Raw genomic sequence first — 18,220 nt, 5'->3', positions numbered from 1 at the left:
AAGGTTCCGATATCTTGGATTTCCAGGCTGGGATCTGCTCTGTATTTTTTTGCCTTCTTCCCCATGTTGTAGGGTACTCTGGGAGGTAATTGTGGCTCTGTATTTGTGCCTTTTGTGCCAGAAAATCACAGTTTGCTGGTTTCTCTTGTAGAGCTGCTGTGAGACACGTTCTGGCGCTGGCTCCGACCCCCAAAATGTGCTTTTTTTTTTGTGGGAGTTATTCAGAAGGAAAAATGTGTTATGGAAATAAATACATTTATTTATTTATTCAAAAATAAAGTCCCATTTTAGATTATTATTTTTTGAGTGTGTGATTAAAAACTGCAGTAATTTATCATGTATTAACAGGGTTATTTACTAAAGTGAGAATTGAAAGTTTAGGGATAAAGTAGCTGAATCTGAAAAATCCAGCTATGCTTCCAGTTCAGCTATTTTGGTCTTAAATGTAAAATTCACTTTGAATTCTCACTTTAGTGAATAACTCTGGAAAACATAAGGTCCATTAAATTCCTGAGTATATAGTCACGATACGCAAGATGTCACAAATTCGAAACAAATTTAATATGACATGTTGACTCAAGGGTACTCCAGGCTCTCACACGTATTACCTGTACAATGTAGGTTGGGTCATAGTTAGTTATTCAAAGTTATTTTTATTTATTTTTATAAAAACTTAGAAAAAAATATATAGTTTTTTCATCCCCCTCTCTCAGTCTCCTTTGTATCTCTTTTCTTCCAAATATGTATATATCATGTTATGACTTAGGTTTGTAGCAGTTAAAGTTCAGCTGTTAATGTTCTAAAGTAGAAGGATGGTGAGTTTGACAGAGAAGATTGGGGGTAAGTGCCTTCACTGCCACCATTTTAAAGCTTTTCAGTAGCCAAGAGGGACATTGTGACCGTTGCATTGATGGTGTTTCAATTTACTAGTTAGGCTCCTAATATATAAGAATGGTAATTATCATGGTGTGATAGTACACATTTTTTATTTGGAGATGGATATAGTCACTTGCCCATTCCCGCTAATGCGTTAACCATCACCCAGCTTAGATAAATATTTAACCTCTTCATTACTGTTTTTTACATAAATGAAGAGGATCCAAATCTGTTTTATTACAGACAGTAATTGTGAGTGATTGTAAAAAATTAGGGGTTAGATTAGTTATTGTCATTATCCTTCAGAATGATCCAACTCCCCTCAAGAAACCCCTCAAGCCTTGCATCTCCCCTATACTCTCTCTAATGTTTCAAAATGTTCACCTCACCATAACAAAGTACATAGGTAGACCTAGGGGATGTTTCTGTACAAGGGATGTCTATCTGAACTCATATTTTGGGATATTACTTCAGTAGAATAAATTAAGCTTCTATATGGAAATGTAATATTGTGCCCGTTTGTTATAAATTATTAAAATCTGCAAACAGTTACAATAGAGTTCTTAAAAAGGATTTCCCCTCCAAAGGGGCCCAACCCAATAAATAAAGTATGGAAAAATGTCCCCTGAACTCCAAGGGACAAAACACTTTATTGGAGAAAGTGTTGAGTTGAAAGTAATACTTACACCCACTAAAAGGTCAGAAAACAGCCTTTCACGGCACAGAGAAATTCAGAGTACAGAGCTATAGGAGCAGCGAGAGATAGTTAGATACATTCATAGTGGATATAAACACAGTAACTACACTAAATACTTCAAATGGATACAATCAACTTTATTAAATAGTCATAAACTATAAATATGCTAATAAAAAATACAAACTGAAAGTTTGGCAAATTATGGTGATAGAATGGCTGCACGTAAGGTGTCAAAGCTCGAGGAAACAACTTGACAATTTTATTCAAGAAAAAAATTAAAACATATACTTTAGTTTAGAAATACTGACTTTGGTGACCATTATTAAACTTAAAAAGCCAATGTATGAACATTTCAAAATGTTAAGCTTTAAAAGAAGAATGCACTTCAGTTGGTATATCGCCTGTAAAAGTGAAACATAATTAAACTCCTAGCCATATGAAATATTCCCAAAATCAGGTCGTATTGATGAATTGAATTTTATGTCCATGTCTTACATTGACAGTTTTTTTCATAGTTTACTGTGATGTCGCCTCAGTTGTACACATGCACGGCCATGCGATAGCACAAGTGAGCATGATACCCTGATATTTGATTAATGGAATTACCACCAATGTTATGAGAACTGTCCCATACTCCTCTTTATGGCTTTATAAGGAATGCTCACCTCCATTTGAAGATTGTGTGAATATCCTGATTGGTTGAGTCACTTCTTGGAATGGACAGAGCAAAAAATAGGGGTCGTCATTTTAAAGTGTCTCTTTAATTAGATTGCCCCTGTTTCCACTACAAAACAGTGGGGGACGTGTCAATGTTACAATGTATTGTTTTAGTTATGATTGATTGATTTCAATATCATTTACTGTAAGCAGCTTTAAAATCTACTTGTTTGTATGTTTCAGAAAGATGTTGGCTGGCGAAAAGAAGCAAAGCGTTTGCTTATTGTGATGACAGATGAAACTTCTCACTTGGCGTTAGATAGTAAATTGGCAGGAATAGTCCTTCCTAATGATGGCAATTGCCACATTAAAGACAATGTTTACATAAGATCCACAGATATGGTAAGAAATTTGGCTTTAGATTCTTGAATTTGTAACTTTTTACAGAAAAACCTGCTTGCGTGGAGGTGAACGGTTGATATACGAAGAATACCTGTATTTATGAACTTTTCCCCTGCATATACACATATTTAACAGTTAATTACCTTTACATATTAGCTCTATATACATTTTCGGTATAGGATTTCTTGAGGTATACGTTTGTTTTTCGTAGTTTAAAAATACACAACACAACCAACGATGATGTTTTTTTTTCTGTACAGGTGGCAATGATTTTTTTTAATATAATGATGTATATAGACATGTAGATCATTAATTTGCTCAATGTAAGAAATTGTGAAATTGTGGTCAAATATTCCACACAAGAAATTTCTCACTAGAGAAATAAATATTTACTCTTATACCATGATGTCTTTCACATTCACCTTTAACACCGTATTTTGCTAACAAACATGAAAAGACAATACACCACACTAACATTAAGACAATTTAATTTTGCTTGAAAATTCTATAAGACATCTCTATGTAAATTTGTGTAAATAAATGATCATTGTGAGGCACTTATGTTTGATAGACCGCGTTGGTCTGACTTAAGGTCTCACTCTTTCCCAAACTTAAATTATACTAATTTGCATCCAATAAATGCACCTCTAAAATGGTGTGTAAATTAAATTAGTTTTAAATTTTGCCGTGGGATTTACCAACATTCCAATGTGTAGCCATATATAACCATTTCTATATATTCGTGCAAACTCTTCTTTCTCAGTAGTTCAGTAACCAGTTTAGATTCCAGTATTTTCTGAAATATTGAGATTGTTGATAATTTCCCAACAATCACAGAGTTTCTTTATTTCAGTTTATCCGTATGACTAATAAATACTTTTTTTTCCTCACAGGAACATCCATCATTGGGCTTACTTGGAGAAAAATTAGTAGAAAACAATGTTTTGGGCATTTTTGCTGTGCAAGGAAAGCATTACCACTGGTATAAGGTAATACTCTGTAAAAGTACGTGATGATTGTGGATTTACTATGTTTGATGTCATCATTCAAGTTTGAATTTAATAATTACAGGATTTAACGCCATTGTTGCCAGGGACAATCGCCAAGGAGTTGGAACCAACCGCTTCAAATGTGAAAGACTTGGTGGTTGATGCCTATCAGGTTAGTGCAGTTAATTGTCACACGGTTCCTCCATTTACTAATTTGGCAACAGAGTTCACCGGTTTAATAAACTAATAGGGATATTTACTAAAGTTAAAATTCTAAGTGAATTTCAGATTTAAGTTCAGAATAGCCAAACTAAAAGCATTGCTGACTTAGAGAACTTTTCCAATTCAGCTAGTTTGACCCCAAGTTTAAATTCACTCTGAATTCTCAATTTAGTGAATAACTCTGTGCATTTGTCTGTTGTGTGTCCAATATTCTTAACCCAAGTAAGGCTGGGAGATATTTAAGATATATATGTATATTTTTAACAACATTTTTGCTATCACATTGTATCCATGTATTTATACTGCACATAAACATGAGATAAGTGGTTTTTTTTAACCAAAATGTTCTGAAAAGTGATAGTTAAGTGTGTTGTTATTTTGATCATATTTATTAAAGTATTCTAAAAATGGTATCAAAATAGTAAATTCTGCCAGTTTCCACAAAAATGTTTAATTCTGGAGACTGACAGATTTAGAGTGACAAAAAAAAAAAAAAAAAAACAGGTGAAGCAAAACACTTTTTTTGTCTGAAAATGTATGGAAAAAAATTGATAAATCCATTGAGTCGGTGTAAAAATAATGTCTATTCAAAATTGATGGTTAGGGTGTAAAAGGAGCAAAAAATGAAAAACTTGACGGATGTGAATGTAAAAGTTTTGGCGACAATTTGATAAATCTCTCCATTTTGTTTCTGTATTGAATCAATAGATTGAGGGAGGGGGAGGGTTAGGGTACCAGAATGAGGTAAAGTTTCTGGATTCCCCTGGATTGGTATTGTAGACCTGTATATCTATTGATGGAATTGAGTAAGATTTTAGTGATCTTTACTATGACTGCTGAGTTTGTTAACTATCTCACTGCTGGTATATGAAAATTGTGACCATGAACCTACTCCTGATCATACAGTGAAGGGGAGGAGGGTTAATGCCTGTTCCTTTGCTGTCTAGGTAGCTAGTAAGTGATAAATGGCTAGACCTGAACCTTCTTCCTGTTTATCAGACCATTTGCACTGCTTGATTCCAATTGAAGGGACATAACTATTTACTGGAAAGTCTTTTTGTTTCAACTTAAACATGCAACAGTGTCCACCCACGAAAGTACCCATTAATGCTAAGGCACCCCTAAATACATACCAGCTCTGCCCAATTTGCAATCTGCCCAATGGTACGCCTTCAACTATAAAAATGCATCTGCAACCTAAAAGCTATTTTATATTTAGCAGATCATGTTTTAGAATCCTGTACTTAAGGATGGTGACATGATCCGTGCAATTATTACCTGTAATGAACACGGAATAATGCACAGTTCCCCTTTGAGCAGTTCAGCTCCACGATTCTCAGGCTGAACTGGCTTAGATCTTTTTGTCTGCCTAAAATTAGTGGGAGTTATACTCCCAATCAGAATGGCAATCATTTTAATCCATCTCGGATCCAAGCTGAATTAACGGCAGCATCTGGAATATCCGCTGCCTAGAAGAATAACTCCCACTAATCCCAGTGCACCCTAACAGTAAACACCTCTTCTTAGCCCCGTAAGTTATCCGTAAAACACAAACCCCACCCAAACACTAGACTTATACTAACACTAACCTTAAACACAACTCAAACACACTAACCCCAGTCTAAAAATATAATGTAAAATATAAGCTAGAATGTAAAGTAAAACATTATAACACAAAGTATGTTAAGGGAAAAATACCACTTCTAGGAGAATTCTTAAGAAATAATACAAGTTCTAGGGGAATTCTGGAGACATTCATTTATTATGATGTCTTCAGAATCCTTAATAGCATTAATTTTCTATCATTTCTATAATACACAGCATACCATTATATGTGTATATAGTATAAAAAGGTTTTTCCCTAGCATTTATTTCCACACACATCATTATAACCTGCGGGAATGATCTACATAAATTCTGCTGCATGACCTCCGCAGACCAGTAGTTAATAACCATCAACTAATAAGACAGAGACCTGGATGGTGTAAACATTTGCAACAGCTTTATTATTTTTTATTTTTTAGCCAGAAGAAATGAATTCACCACATTTAAACAATATGTCAGCCAAATGTAAACAGTTTCGACACGTGAATAACAAACTCTCATCCGAATGGACTGAACACACTTTGAAAATAATTTTAGGTTTTATTTCCAGGACCAGTGGTCTGCTGTGACAAAAAGCAGAACATTTGAAAAAAAACAAACATAAAAATTGCACAAAGAAAGGTTTATCCATGGGTATTCAGGAGAAACAAATTAAGTTTCACCTCCCCCCCCCAAAAAAAAAATTGTGTCTGTTTATATTGCTTGAGATCAAGAGGAGCAATTTTAGAAAAAGTCACCAAATCCATCATTGTAGACTTAAAGGGACATTTCAGCTACATCTTAATGTAGTGATTTTAGTAAATAGATGCTCTCCCTTTTTTTCAGAAAATGTAAACCATTGCCATTTTTCATGAAAAGCAGTGTTTACATTTGCCTGAGAACAAGGCTCAAGTGGCTGTCTGTCGGAATACCTGTGGCCGGTTGCAGCACTTCGTAATTCTTAATACCTGCGTCATACTGGCGTCACAATGTTCACAGACCTCCACTTGACTTCATACCTGTATCTTTTGGCAAAAAATTTGACACCGGTCGCTTTGTCACTTGTTTCATACCGTGAATCAAAATAAGGACTTAGAGCATTCTGGTGACAATGTACATGCACATTCTGGATGCTTAGAAATGACTCAGGATGTTATTTTAGGCACCAATCTCTATAACACTACACTAGCCCAACCATTGTAAGGGTTAGTAATACACATCTATCCTTTTTTACATAGGATAGTGTAAGTTCAAGCGGTGTGCTTTGGGAAATACTGTACCAAAAGTAAAAGACAATTAAAAAGGCGTTAGTATCCTTAAGGAATAGAAACTGCAGGACCACCAGGATGAGAAACACAAGCTACACATCACCCATTAAAAGAAAAACAAACATTCATTAAATGTAAACATCAACCTACAGATATCCGCAGCTCTTTTGAAATCTAAATTCCGTGGAAAGCCATTTTTAGCCGGACTAGGTATATGAGCCATTGAACGGCTCACAAAAAGCTTTGTGGACATTTTTCCAACATATTCAGTTACAGACTTCTTGACCCAGCTGGGTGTCATCATCCAATTAATTGGACCATCGCCATCTGTTATGCAGTGCTGATTGTTTGCAAATTAAATATATAATCTGAAATTCCCTGGTCAGTTCCCGACAATTCACTGGTTTAATGAATAGCATTGATAATGTTGTTTTTGCAGCATTGAGGATATGAGGAGAATTTTACCAGGGACATAGTAGTTCTGTTATTTTCTCTGAATGCATTATAGTATATACTCACTACAAATGCCAGATTATATGCAATTTTGAAAATCAAGAAATAATATTCAGAGTGAAACCTTAAATTGTGAAAGGAAACTATTAGCATCCAGGTATTTGGGGTAAAATCTATGAATTGTCAAAGATAGCTTTTTTGTATAAAATGGCACAACGTTTGACCCATGGTCGAACAATGCTAGAATATAATGTTTTGTAATGAAACCTGTTTTCAGCCCTTGTTTTATTGGCATTCTAGAATAATTGCAGATTTCGAAAACAATGCAATGTGTAGTTAAAAAGGCATGCATTTCAATCCAGTTAGTGAGAAGAGATTACAGTAGACTCTTTGTGCAAAAAACAGTGCATTCATTCACAGGGGCTCAGACAAACAAGCTTTTCATATCAGTAAAAAGAAAAGATTTTTTGGTAAAGAAAATACAGAATTAACTCTGTTGGTGTTTTCTTTCAGAGGTTACTTTCAGAAGTAAAACTTCAAGTGGATAACCCGCTCCGGGGTATTAATGTTAATATCACTGCTATATGTCCAGACGGAAGCAGGCACTCAGGGACAGAAGGTTGTCGCAATGTAAGAAGCAATGAAAAGGTATGGTGTAAGCAATCTTTTATTTTTACAATTTTCAGCAAAGGCGGTGGTTCTTTTTCTGGTAAATCTTACTTGGGACATATTTGTACCTCCAAACTGCCCTAATTCAGATGGGACAGTTTTGACTTGTGACCTTAGTCCTACCGAACCTGTTGTCTTGCTTCGACACACAGGCAGCTGTGGTAAACTTACAGAGATAGCTGTCAATGGACAAGCAAACTTTCCTAACAGAAACCAGAGATTTACGGTTGAGTGCTTCTGATCTCACTGACAGTTAAATCATAATAGATAAATACAAAAACAAGCTGAATCCCCACACTATGTTTTTTGGAAAGGGGAAGAAGAACTAAAAATGGAGCTGCTCATAGTCTGAAAGCATCAGTTGATGCACTCAGTCTATCAGTAGCTCCCCATTCACAAAATGGAGTCAATGGGAAACTACGGAATGGAAAACTAATGTTAGGCTGCGAGCTCTCAGTCTATCAGCTTCCTGTTTAAAGGTTTTCGAACTGCAGCTGATGTTTGGGGCACAGATGACCATCGTCGGACAGAATACTTTGAGGTTAAACCATTTATTAACCCCCACCAGAGACCTGACATCAAAACAACCTCCAGAAACCTTCTGACATCATAATAACGTCATACTGATAAAGTTATCATGGTGCCCAAAATGTCCCTTCAAAATAAAAAAGATACTTGCCTTCACAGTATACTTCAGAAGGTCTCCCTGTTGCTCCCTAACTAAAAAGAAACGTCCAGTCAGGGTAGTTCCATTCCAGTCTGCAGATCGGTTCTTGGTCCATAAAATCCTGCTGGGCATGTGTCTATATGGTACATAATATCCCGAGAGCAGGTGGTAGTGGTACTTTATCTCATTTTGGATGAGTGGAACTTCTCTGTAAACTGAACGTGACCATTCTGAGGCTGTTATCAGCTTATACACAGCCTAGTTCACTAGACCAGCCTTTCACAATTGGGGTTCCGCCAAAAGTTTTAAAAATAAAATGGCCGCAGTGAGCAGTGATCTCCCTGCTCAGTTCCCTCGCGTGCACAGCAGTGATGCTGGAGCCGGAATATGATGTCACTCCGGCATTACTAAGAGGCGCACGAGAGAGATGAGCAGGAAGGTCACTGCTCCCTCGCCGCCTGCACGCCAGCTGCTTAGCAGCCCCACTGGATCCCAGGGACCGCACGCTCTGCCCAGCAGCCCCACTGGACCCCAGGAACTGCACGTTCAGCCCAGCCGCCCAATGTGTGTATCTGTGTGCCAGTGTGTGTGTGTGTATCTGTGTGTCAGATTCATACACAGTGGCACATACAAACACAGATACACACACCTTGATACACAGATACACACACCTTGACACACAGATACATACACACACATATACACGCTGTGTGTCAAGGTGTGTGTATCTGTGTGCCACTATGTGCTAGTGTGTGTGTATCTGTGTGTCAGATACATACACACACACATATACACATTGACACACAGATACACACACCTTGACACACAGACACACACCAGCACATACAAAAAAACTCCCTGCTCAGCTCCCTCGTGCGCCTCTTAGTGATGCCTGAGTGACATCATATTCTGCATTGCAAGGAGGTGACGGTCTTTGTGTGCTGCTGAGAGACTACGCTTACGCCATACTATTATTAAATGGTTTGACAATGAGGGAAAAATTTAAATGCCTCAAGTTTTAGGGGGCTGGCAGAGCGTTCCCTCTTTTCTTTATTACTTTGCAAAAATGTAAATTTTAAGTACTCAAAGAGGTGCACTACCAGCACAGCATGGCTATTACCGCATATGTGCCATGTCTCCAAATCTGAATGTAAAGATTGTTTAACACATGTCAGTATAATACATAAAGGTCTTTCATTATAATGCTGGAGTGCTCCATATAGCCGTGGAGTAGCACCAGTACACTCGAGGCAAAATAACCACAACAGCAACCTTGTGTCGATTAGGATGTTAACTGTGGTACTCAAGAGCAATTATCCCACTGACATATATTGGAGAACTACTATTCAATTACAAAAGAGAAGCTTTTCTCTTAAAGTAGAATCTAGTCTCAAATATTTATGTAAAAATTAGATGCATGTGTGTTTCCTTTTACATCAGCAAGGAGCTTTACACAAAGTATGTACTCGGAGCTTTTGGGAGACACAGGGGGAAAACACTATAGTGTCATGAACACAAACATGTATTTCTAACACTATAGTTCTAAAGAGGCTGTTTAGGTGACCTCCCCCTCCCCCCCCCCCCCCCAATCTCGGTAAAAAGGTGATTTTACTTACCTTTCGCACCCACGCTGCGCTGGTGTCACCACATCTGACCCCTCCTGGCTCAGCCTCCTCAATGTTAATGATCTTAGTCAATCCAATGCTTTCCTATAGCAATGGCAATCAGTGTCTCCTCATAAAGATGAACTGAATCAATGCATTTCTAGGGGGAACGTTCAGTTTGTCCATGCAGAACGTGGAGACATTCAACGCCAGTGCTGCACATTGTGCAGCACTGGACTAGGAAGCACTTCTAGTGGCCGTCTGAGTGACTGCACCTAGAGGTGTTACTAGGCACCAATGTAAGCACTGTATTTTCTCTGAAAATACAGCATTTAAAGTGCTCAGTCTCCAGGAACAGGCTATAGACACCAGAACTAAGCCGTAGTGGTTCAGGTGGCTATAGTGTCCCTTTAAGTCTGTGTTCTAACTAGCTAATGAACTTCTAGCCAATCATACTACACCTCCCCCCACCAATTTGCTATAAAACACAGATTTTATGTAAGAATAAAAGTGAACATAGAAACATTATGTAACGTTTACATGTATATCTGAACTTCACTACATGCATTTAAACTGAAATTTATTGGAAGTGGTATTGTCTCTTGAAGCATGTAATATTAAGCCTCACCTTAGTGCTTTTAACCTTGGTTTGACCCGCACATCTGCTATGGGAAATGATTGCACAATCTGTAGATTAAATGTGTTAAACTATTCCATCTGCACTTCCACCTTGATTTAAATTATTCATCATTAAACCTTGTTGCCAAATATTTGTCCTAACTCTTATGTTAAAAAATGTTTTAAAGGTCAATTCATTATTCTTGCAGTGCAGTGGAAAATATATTGTTCGAATATCTGCACTGTGAAACTCTCGGTAAGGACAGTGTCAGATAATAATGTCCTGTTGCTGACACTGGTTTATAAAGACCCAATTGAAAGACCCATTTAGTAACTGGAGTGGGCACTAGCACAGGGTATTGATGGCAGATTACAGAGATATTCTAAAGATCTCCTCACATTTTTCATTCTCCATAGAAACATCCTAAACCCATATATGCTTGGTGCCGGCATTAGTGGGGCAACATCAGATTAGTGTGTCTTCCACTGTCATCAATGGGGAACGCATAGCAAGCAGTGACCACAGACTTCATCACTTTTTTTAATTTAAAACATATGGTGTGTTGTGGGTGAGGAAACACAAAATAAATCCCGTAGTGTCCCCAGGGTGAACTAGTAACAAAGGGGCAGAGGATAACCTAACATTAACCTAAAAAGCAATCAATTATTGTGTTGTCTGTGACACCTATTTACTAGAAACAGTGACTTCAGAGGAAAGGCATTTTCTAACCAAAAATAATTGTTATACTTTTAAACTTCCCATTATCATAGCTCCCAGATGTCCCTATTTAGGAGGGACAGTCTCTATTTATATAACAGAGTTACAGAGCAATAATACTCACAGTAATGTGTCTTTAAACTACAATAAATGTGTTTAGAACTCAGTCTGGGTAGATAAGATACATTGTTCTTGTTCTAAATTACATTTTAGTTGCCTAAATTGTAATTATTAACTTATCTAAAATTTCTCACAACACTCCCCTGGCCACACACCCACTCACACCCCTAAAATTAAAGTGTCCCACTTTTTCTATTTGAAATGTTGGGAATTATGCATTATTCCCGTGTTCATTACCCATGAAAACGCATGGTCAGAAGGAAATTGTGGAAAAATAGTGCCCTTTGCACATGTCCCTTATGTCTGGGAGGCTGAAGAAGAGGTAAGCGTGTTTATGGCTGATTTATCCTCCAAACACAATTTAAGAGGTACTCTAAGGTTTCTTGTTATCCCTATGTGCTTATTTCCTGTAAAACCCACCAATGGTTTGCATACACATTAGATTGGTGTGCTCCATTATAACCATATACATATATAATTATGTGTGGGCCCTTACAGGCCCTAGGCAGTATCTACTTATTTACTGTTGTGCAATCTTTGTCAGCATCATGTGGGCTGTTTCAAGTTTGCGCCCCATGAAGACACATATTTCCAGTTCTGATCACAAAGCTCCCAGAGGTGAATGTCTTCCATTTCTTTATATAGTTTATTGCTGGAGGACGCTCCGGAAATCCCTTTCGAGGTATAATTACCCTCTGTCTCTTTAAATCCTTCCTTATTGTAGGAACATTTGCCAGCTTCTGTGTGACGGGGACAATGACACTATTCCCTGTAGTGTTGAGAGTATCCCAAGGTTTGGGAGCGGCACAGTGACACTGTGGTAGGGAGAATACACCTGCAGGCTACATGGGGTATTTTAGAAGATATCTGGAGGTGTGGCATGTTGGTTGCTATTTGTTTTTCAGCCTTTCCACCTTCCTTGCTCCTATGAGACAAACCTAAATTGGAAATAAACCGGTCTTACATGATTTAATGTTTCCAATGTTTAGTGACTGCATCATGGCTACACTCATTTGCTTGTTCATTACTGCATCATAAATATTTTATAGTCCTTGTTTATGGAACTGTATGAGAATTATAAAATAAATACCCATAAACAAAAAAGGTTTTCATGTGATTTACAATTTTTACTATTTTTTCGAATGTCTACAATTTCTGAATTCTCTTGCTTTTTCCATTATATAATACTATAGTCATCAATACAACTTTAGCCTAGTAAAGCAGTTTTGGTGTATAGATCACGCCACTTCAGTCTCACTGCTTGATTCTCTGCCATCTAGGAGTTAAATCACTTTATTTGTGTAGCCCTAGTCACACCTCCCTGAAAGTGACTTGCACAGCCTTCCTAAATACTTCCTGTAAAAGGTCATCTAAAGTTTACACTTCCATTATTGCAAATTCGGTTTAAGTTAGAATTTCTTATCTCATACACTGTTAATAGTGTGAGCATAGATAGGGGAGGTTTGGCTAAGGTAGCAACATAAGTTATTTAACTCCTAAATGGCAGAGAATTGAGCAGTGAAACTGTAGGGGCATAATAGTTACACTAAAACTGATTAATTAAGCTTAAAGGAACACTATAGTCACCTAAATTACTTTTGCTAAATAAAGCAGTTTTAGTGTATAGATCATTCCTCTGCAATTTCACTGCTCAATTCACTGTCATTTAGGAGTTAAATCACTTTGTTTCTGTTTATGCAGCCCTAGCCACACCTCCCCTGACAGAGCCTGCATGAAAAAAAACTGGTTTTACTTTCAAACAGATGTAATTTACCTTAAATAATTGTATCTCAATCTCTAAATTGAACTTTAATCACATACAGGAGGCTCTTGCAGGGTCTAGCAAGCTATTAACATAGCAGGGGATAAGAAAATCTTAAAGGACCACTCTAGGCACCCAGACGACTTCAGCTTAGTGAAGTGGTCTGGGTGCCAGGTCCTTCTAGGGTTAACCCATTTTTTCATGTGAATGGGTTAAGCCTTCCCCTATTTCCTCTAGTGGCTGTCTCATTGACAGCCGCTAGAGGCGCTTGCGTGATTCTCACTGTGAAAATCACAGTGAGAGCACGCAAGCGTCCATAGGAAAGCATTATGAATGCTTTCCTATGTGACCGGCTGAATGCGCGCGCAGCTCTTGCCGCGCGTGCGCATTCAGCCGACGGGGAGGAGAAGAGGAGGATCGGAGGAGGAGAGCTCTCCGCCCACCGCTGGAAAAAGGTAAGTTTTAAACACTTTCCCCTTTCCAGAGCTGGGCGGGAGGGGGTCCCTGAGGGTGGGGGCACCCTCAGGGCACTCTAGTGCCAGGAAAACGAGTATGTTTTCCTGGCACTAGAGTGGTCCTTTAATTAAACAGAACTTGCAATAAAGAAAGCCTAAATAGGGCTCTCTTTACAGGAAGTGTTTATGGAAGGCTGTGCAAGTCACATGCAGGGAGGTGTGACTAGGGTTCATAAACAAAGGGATTTAACTCCTAAATGACAGAGGATTGAGCAGTGAGGCTGCAGGGGCATGTTCTATACACAAAAACTGCTTCATTAAGCTAAAGTTGTTCAGGTGACTATAGTGTCCCTTTAACCCCTTAAGGACCAAACTTCTGGAATAAAAGGGAATCATGACATGTCACACATGTCATGTGTCCTTAAGGGGTTAAGTTATTTTGGTGACTATAGTGTCCTTTTAAATTCTGAATTCACATTTGCCTGCCAATTTTCGCTTTAGTAAATTACAATGTCATATTTCTTTCTAAACAATCATGCTATTTAAATCTAAGTAAATTATAACTTGAAGATACATTTGAAAAAAATATTTGAAGCAACTGAACATTCTTTTGTGATGCAATGGAATAAGACTGAACATTTTGATTTTTATGCAGGTCTTATTTAATGTAACAATTACAATGGACATGTGTGATATAGTGGAGGGACATAACCACATCACACTTAAACCTATTGGTTTCAATGAAACTGTTAATATAAAGATACACAAAGCCTGTACCTGTCTGTGTAACAGCGTGTCAAAAACCAAAGGAAAATGTGTCACGGAAGTCCTGCTAGACTGTCAGACAGCATTGTGCAATGAAGATAGCTGTACACTGGATGAGACAGATCCACCCACGAGCTGCAGGAAGTCCCCCTCGCAGCCGCTGTGCAATGGCCGAGGAGTGTGCTCATGTGGAAAATGCATTTGTCACGAATCAAAACTGGGAAAAATATATGGGAAATACTGTGAAATGGATGATTTCTCCTGCCCTTACCATTATGGAAAATTATGCTCTGGTAAGCAAACCTCTACTTGTTAAATGGGGTAGGAAAACATGACATAATGGCTGTCACATAGAAAAAATAAAGCTTGCACTCTAATCTAAGTAAGATAACCAATAAAGATTGCACTATAACTGAAATACATTAAAATGCAAGCTTTATTTCCTAACTGAATTACATAATTCAGCCCAAAACAATAAATTCCATATTGACTATGTATAGAGAACAGCCATATAGTCTGTGCTAATAGAGGTAGGAGTGGGACATTATACACACCCATATAGACTGCATGTATATACATAGGGGCATTTTACTTATTGAGGAAGCCATATATTGTGTGCATATAGGTAGGAGTGTGACATTATACACACCCATATAGACTGCATGTATATAAATAGGGGCATTTTACTTATTGAGGAAGCCATATATTGTGTGCATATAGGTAGGAGTGTGACATTATGCACACCCATATAGACTGCATGTATATACATAGGGGCATTTTACTTATTGATGAAGCCATATATTGTGTGCATATAGGTAGGAGTGTGACATTATACACACCCATATAGACTGCATGTATATAAATAGGGGCATTTTACTTATTGAGGAAGCCATATATTGTGTGCATATAGGTAGGAGTGTGACATTATACACAGCCATATACACTTTGTGTATATAGATATGAGCATTTTTCTATAAATAAAAGGCTCACAACTTTTTGTTGGTCCTGGCTTCTCTATTGCAGTATAAACCAGGAGTCTTTTACTCCATACTTATCATTTTAACAAAACAAAAACCTCCCTTGTAATTAAACAAATCAAAGAATTGGAACAAAAAAATTAACAACCTAGACACATACAGTGAAAGACAAATCGAACCACTTAAATAAAAAAAAATGGAGAAATAAATTAAATTTAAAATGAGCAAATAAACAAAATAATAGAATAGAAGAGGAGGAAGAACTAACAAATATATATATATATATATATATATATATATATATATATATATATATATATATATATATATATATATATATATATTAAAACTGGCATGTGTCCAGGATCCCTACAGTCAGAGCAGCACTGGGACAATATGTACATGCACATGCAGCACCTGTCACCATTTTAATTCTGCTCCCCCATTAATGAAGGATGTGTCAGATGAAACTGAAGATAGTAGAGAATGATCCTGCCTCTCCCAGACTCCTTCTAACACATTACTTAGGAAGCATGACCCAGGAGGAGCGGCTGCGATAGAGAGGTACCGCATGGTCTGTCAGGGGGCGTGGTCTGTCAGGGGGAGTGTCAGCTGTCAAGCTAATGTCAGAGGGGCTGGAAGGCTCCACTAGCTGATAATCTGGAGGGGTGTGCAGCAGTTATTGGAGTACTTATAATGCTGACTGACTGGTGCCTTCTAGGAGAGAGACAGCATACGTATCCTGCTGCAATTTCTCCCAGTCTCATTCCCTTCCCCTTTTCAAACTCTGCTTGGGAAGAAAAATAAAGATTACCAGAGTGAGGATGGCAGTTTGTCACCCCTGTTTTTTGCCGCCCCCTTGGAATGTGCCGCCAAGTGTTCACCTAATCCTAGGGTCTTTGTAGACACAAGCGTATGCATTTTGAATGTCATCTTTTATATAACTAGCTTAAAATGTTAAGTGTCTTTTAAGATGATTCTTCTTTATAACAGAGCAATGTTAGATGGGTCTAAGGTCTTAGGTGTAGGTGAACCTATATCGTCTGTTGTAGCCTGCAGAGCCCATCGTTAGTTGCATAGCTTAGAGTAGGGGTCCTCAAAACTCCGGCCCCCCAGATCTTGCTGAACTACAACTCCCATGATTCTTTGAATTACATAGATAGCCAGAGAATCATGGGAGTTGTAGTTCAGCAACATCTGGGGGGCCGGAGTTTGAGGAGCAATGGTTCCCAAACCAGTCATGGCCCAATAACAGTCCAGGTTTTGTCAGTCTGTTGTTGGTCCATAAGAAGTGGTTTAAAAATATTTATACTACAGGGCCGTTGAATGCTTCAATCTGATTGGTTGACAAACGTTCTAAGGTGTGCATTATTTTCAGAGAGGCGCACGGCTAAAGTAGTTCCAGACAGGTCTTGACCGCATTACAGTCGTGTAAGAAATTAGTCCTACATACAAGAGCGTTTAAATGACAAAAACTTGACAAACGTCTTGAAATACATCATCTGGACAATGTTTCGAGGTGTGGTAACTGTAGTATAAGCGGAATAATTGACTCCAGGCCGTTGAATTATTAGAAAAAATAATGCACACCCGAGATATAATGGCCACTCCGCCTTGCGTCGTGACCGCATTACCACCTCGGGTGTGCATTATTTTTCTAATAATTCAACGGCCTGTCATCAATTATTCCTTACATAGTGATGGAAGTTACAGTCAAGAACATCTCCACCATTTATGAGCATTAGAAAGCACACTACTGTACAACCACTATGGACAGAGAATTAGATGCATGCATTCACATTGTAATGCACTGGCTATTTAAATATTTGCATTCCCATGCTTTCATGGCATCACGGTAATGACACTTGATGTCTTCTAGTCAACATTTTATCATGATAACGTTTTTTTAAAGTTAATCAGCCAGACACAGACTAGGAAATCAACGTAACAAAGAAACAAAAACACATTCTATGCTGACAAATTGCAGCTAAAGAATATGACATCATTTTTATTCAACTTTATTCCCTATGCTATATTTTGTTGTAGCATTGGACTGAAGAAGTATTTGCATTTTAGGTAATGGTGAATGTGAAGATGGGAATTGTAAATGTTTCAGTGGTTGGGACGGCAATCGCTGCCACTGCACGACATCAAAGAAACACTGCATGGACTCAAATGGTCAGATATGCAGCGGAAGAGGAAACTGCGTTTGTGGGAAATGCGAGTGCATTAACAACGTGAGCTTCGGCCATTTGTGTGAATACTGCTTGAAATGCGGCAATGGCTGCACCAACAACTGGTATGTGACATTTTACTTTTACTAAGTTAAATATGGTAATATGGGCATGTTATTGAAAATTACTAGTCAGCAGCATCACAGTTAGGTGGGTACCTTGATCTAACCAATAAGGAATATTATCCTGTGTAAATAATACAGGCACATTGGACAAATTATTAGCCAAATATTGTACAGAACCCCACTCACAGTATGGTTGCTATCAACTCAGTAATGTCATGGTAAAAACTGTGCAATACATTAAAGAAACACTCCAACCACCATAACTCCTACAGTTTACTTGTAAGAAGTCAAACTATTTTTGAACAGTTTGACTTCTTAGCTGTAGTCCTCCTGGCGGCACTTCCTGCCTTCACTTCTAATGCCGGAACTAGCATTAGCTCTCCTGAGCTATGCCCTGCATCTAGAATCATTATTATTG

At 37.9% G+C, this 18,220-nt stretch overlaps 1 protein-coding gene across 1 annotated transcript in view; it reads left to right on the top strand.

The window, feature by feature from the left end:
- The window catches only part of ITGB8 (integrin subunit beta 8), a 119,632-nt gene that overhangs the window by 86,885 nt on the left and 14,527 nt on the right, over positions 1-18,220 (top strand). The window contains exons 6-11 of the mRNA XM_063450726.1: positions 2,474-2,632; positions 3,526-3,621; positions 3,704-3,793; positions 7,662-7,796; positions 14,417-14,819; positions 17,580-17,802. Of these exons, the coding sequence (XP_063306796.1) occupies positions 2,474-2,632; positions 3,526-3,621; positions 3,704-3,793; positions 7,662-7,796; positions 14,417-14,819; positions 17,580-17,802 (1,106 nt within the window). The remainder of the gene's footprint in view (positions 1-2,473; positions 2,633-3,525; positions 3,622-3,703; positions 3,794-7,661; positions 7,797-14,416; positions 14,820-17,579; positions 17,803-18,220) is intronic.

This window comes from Pelobates fuscus, chromosome 4 (genome assembly GCF_036172605.1).
Source record: "Pelobates fuscus isolate aPelFus1 chromosome 4, aPelFus1.pri, whole genome shotgun sequence".
Taxonomy (NCBI): domain Eukaryota; kingdom Metazoa; phylum Chordata; class Amphibia; order Anura; family Pelobatidae; genus Pelobates; species Pelobates fuscus.
This window is presented reverse-complemented; position numbering and strand designations above follow the sequence as displayed.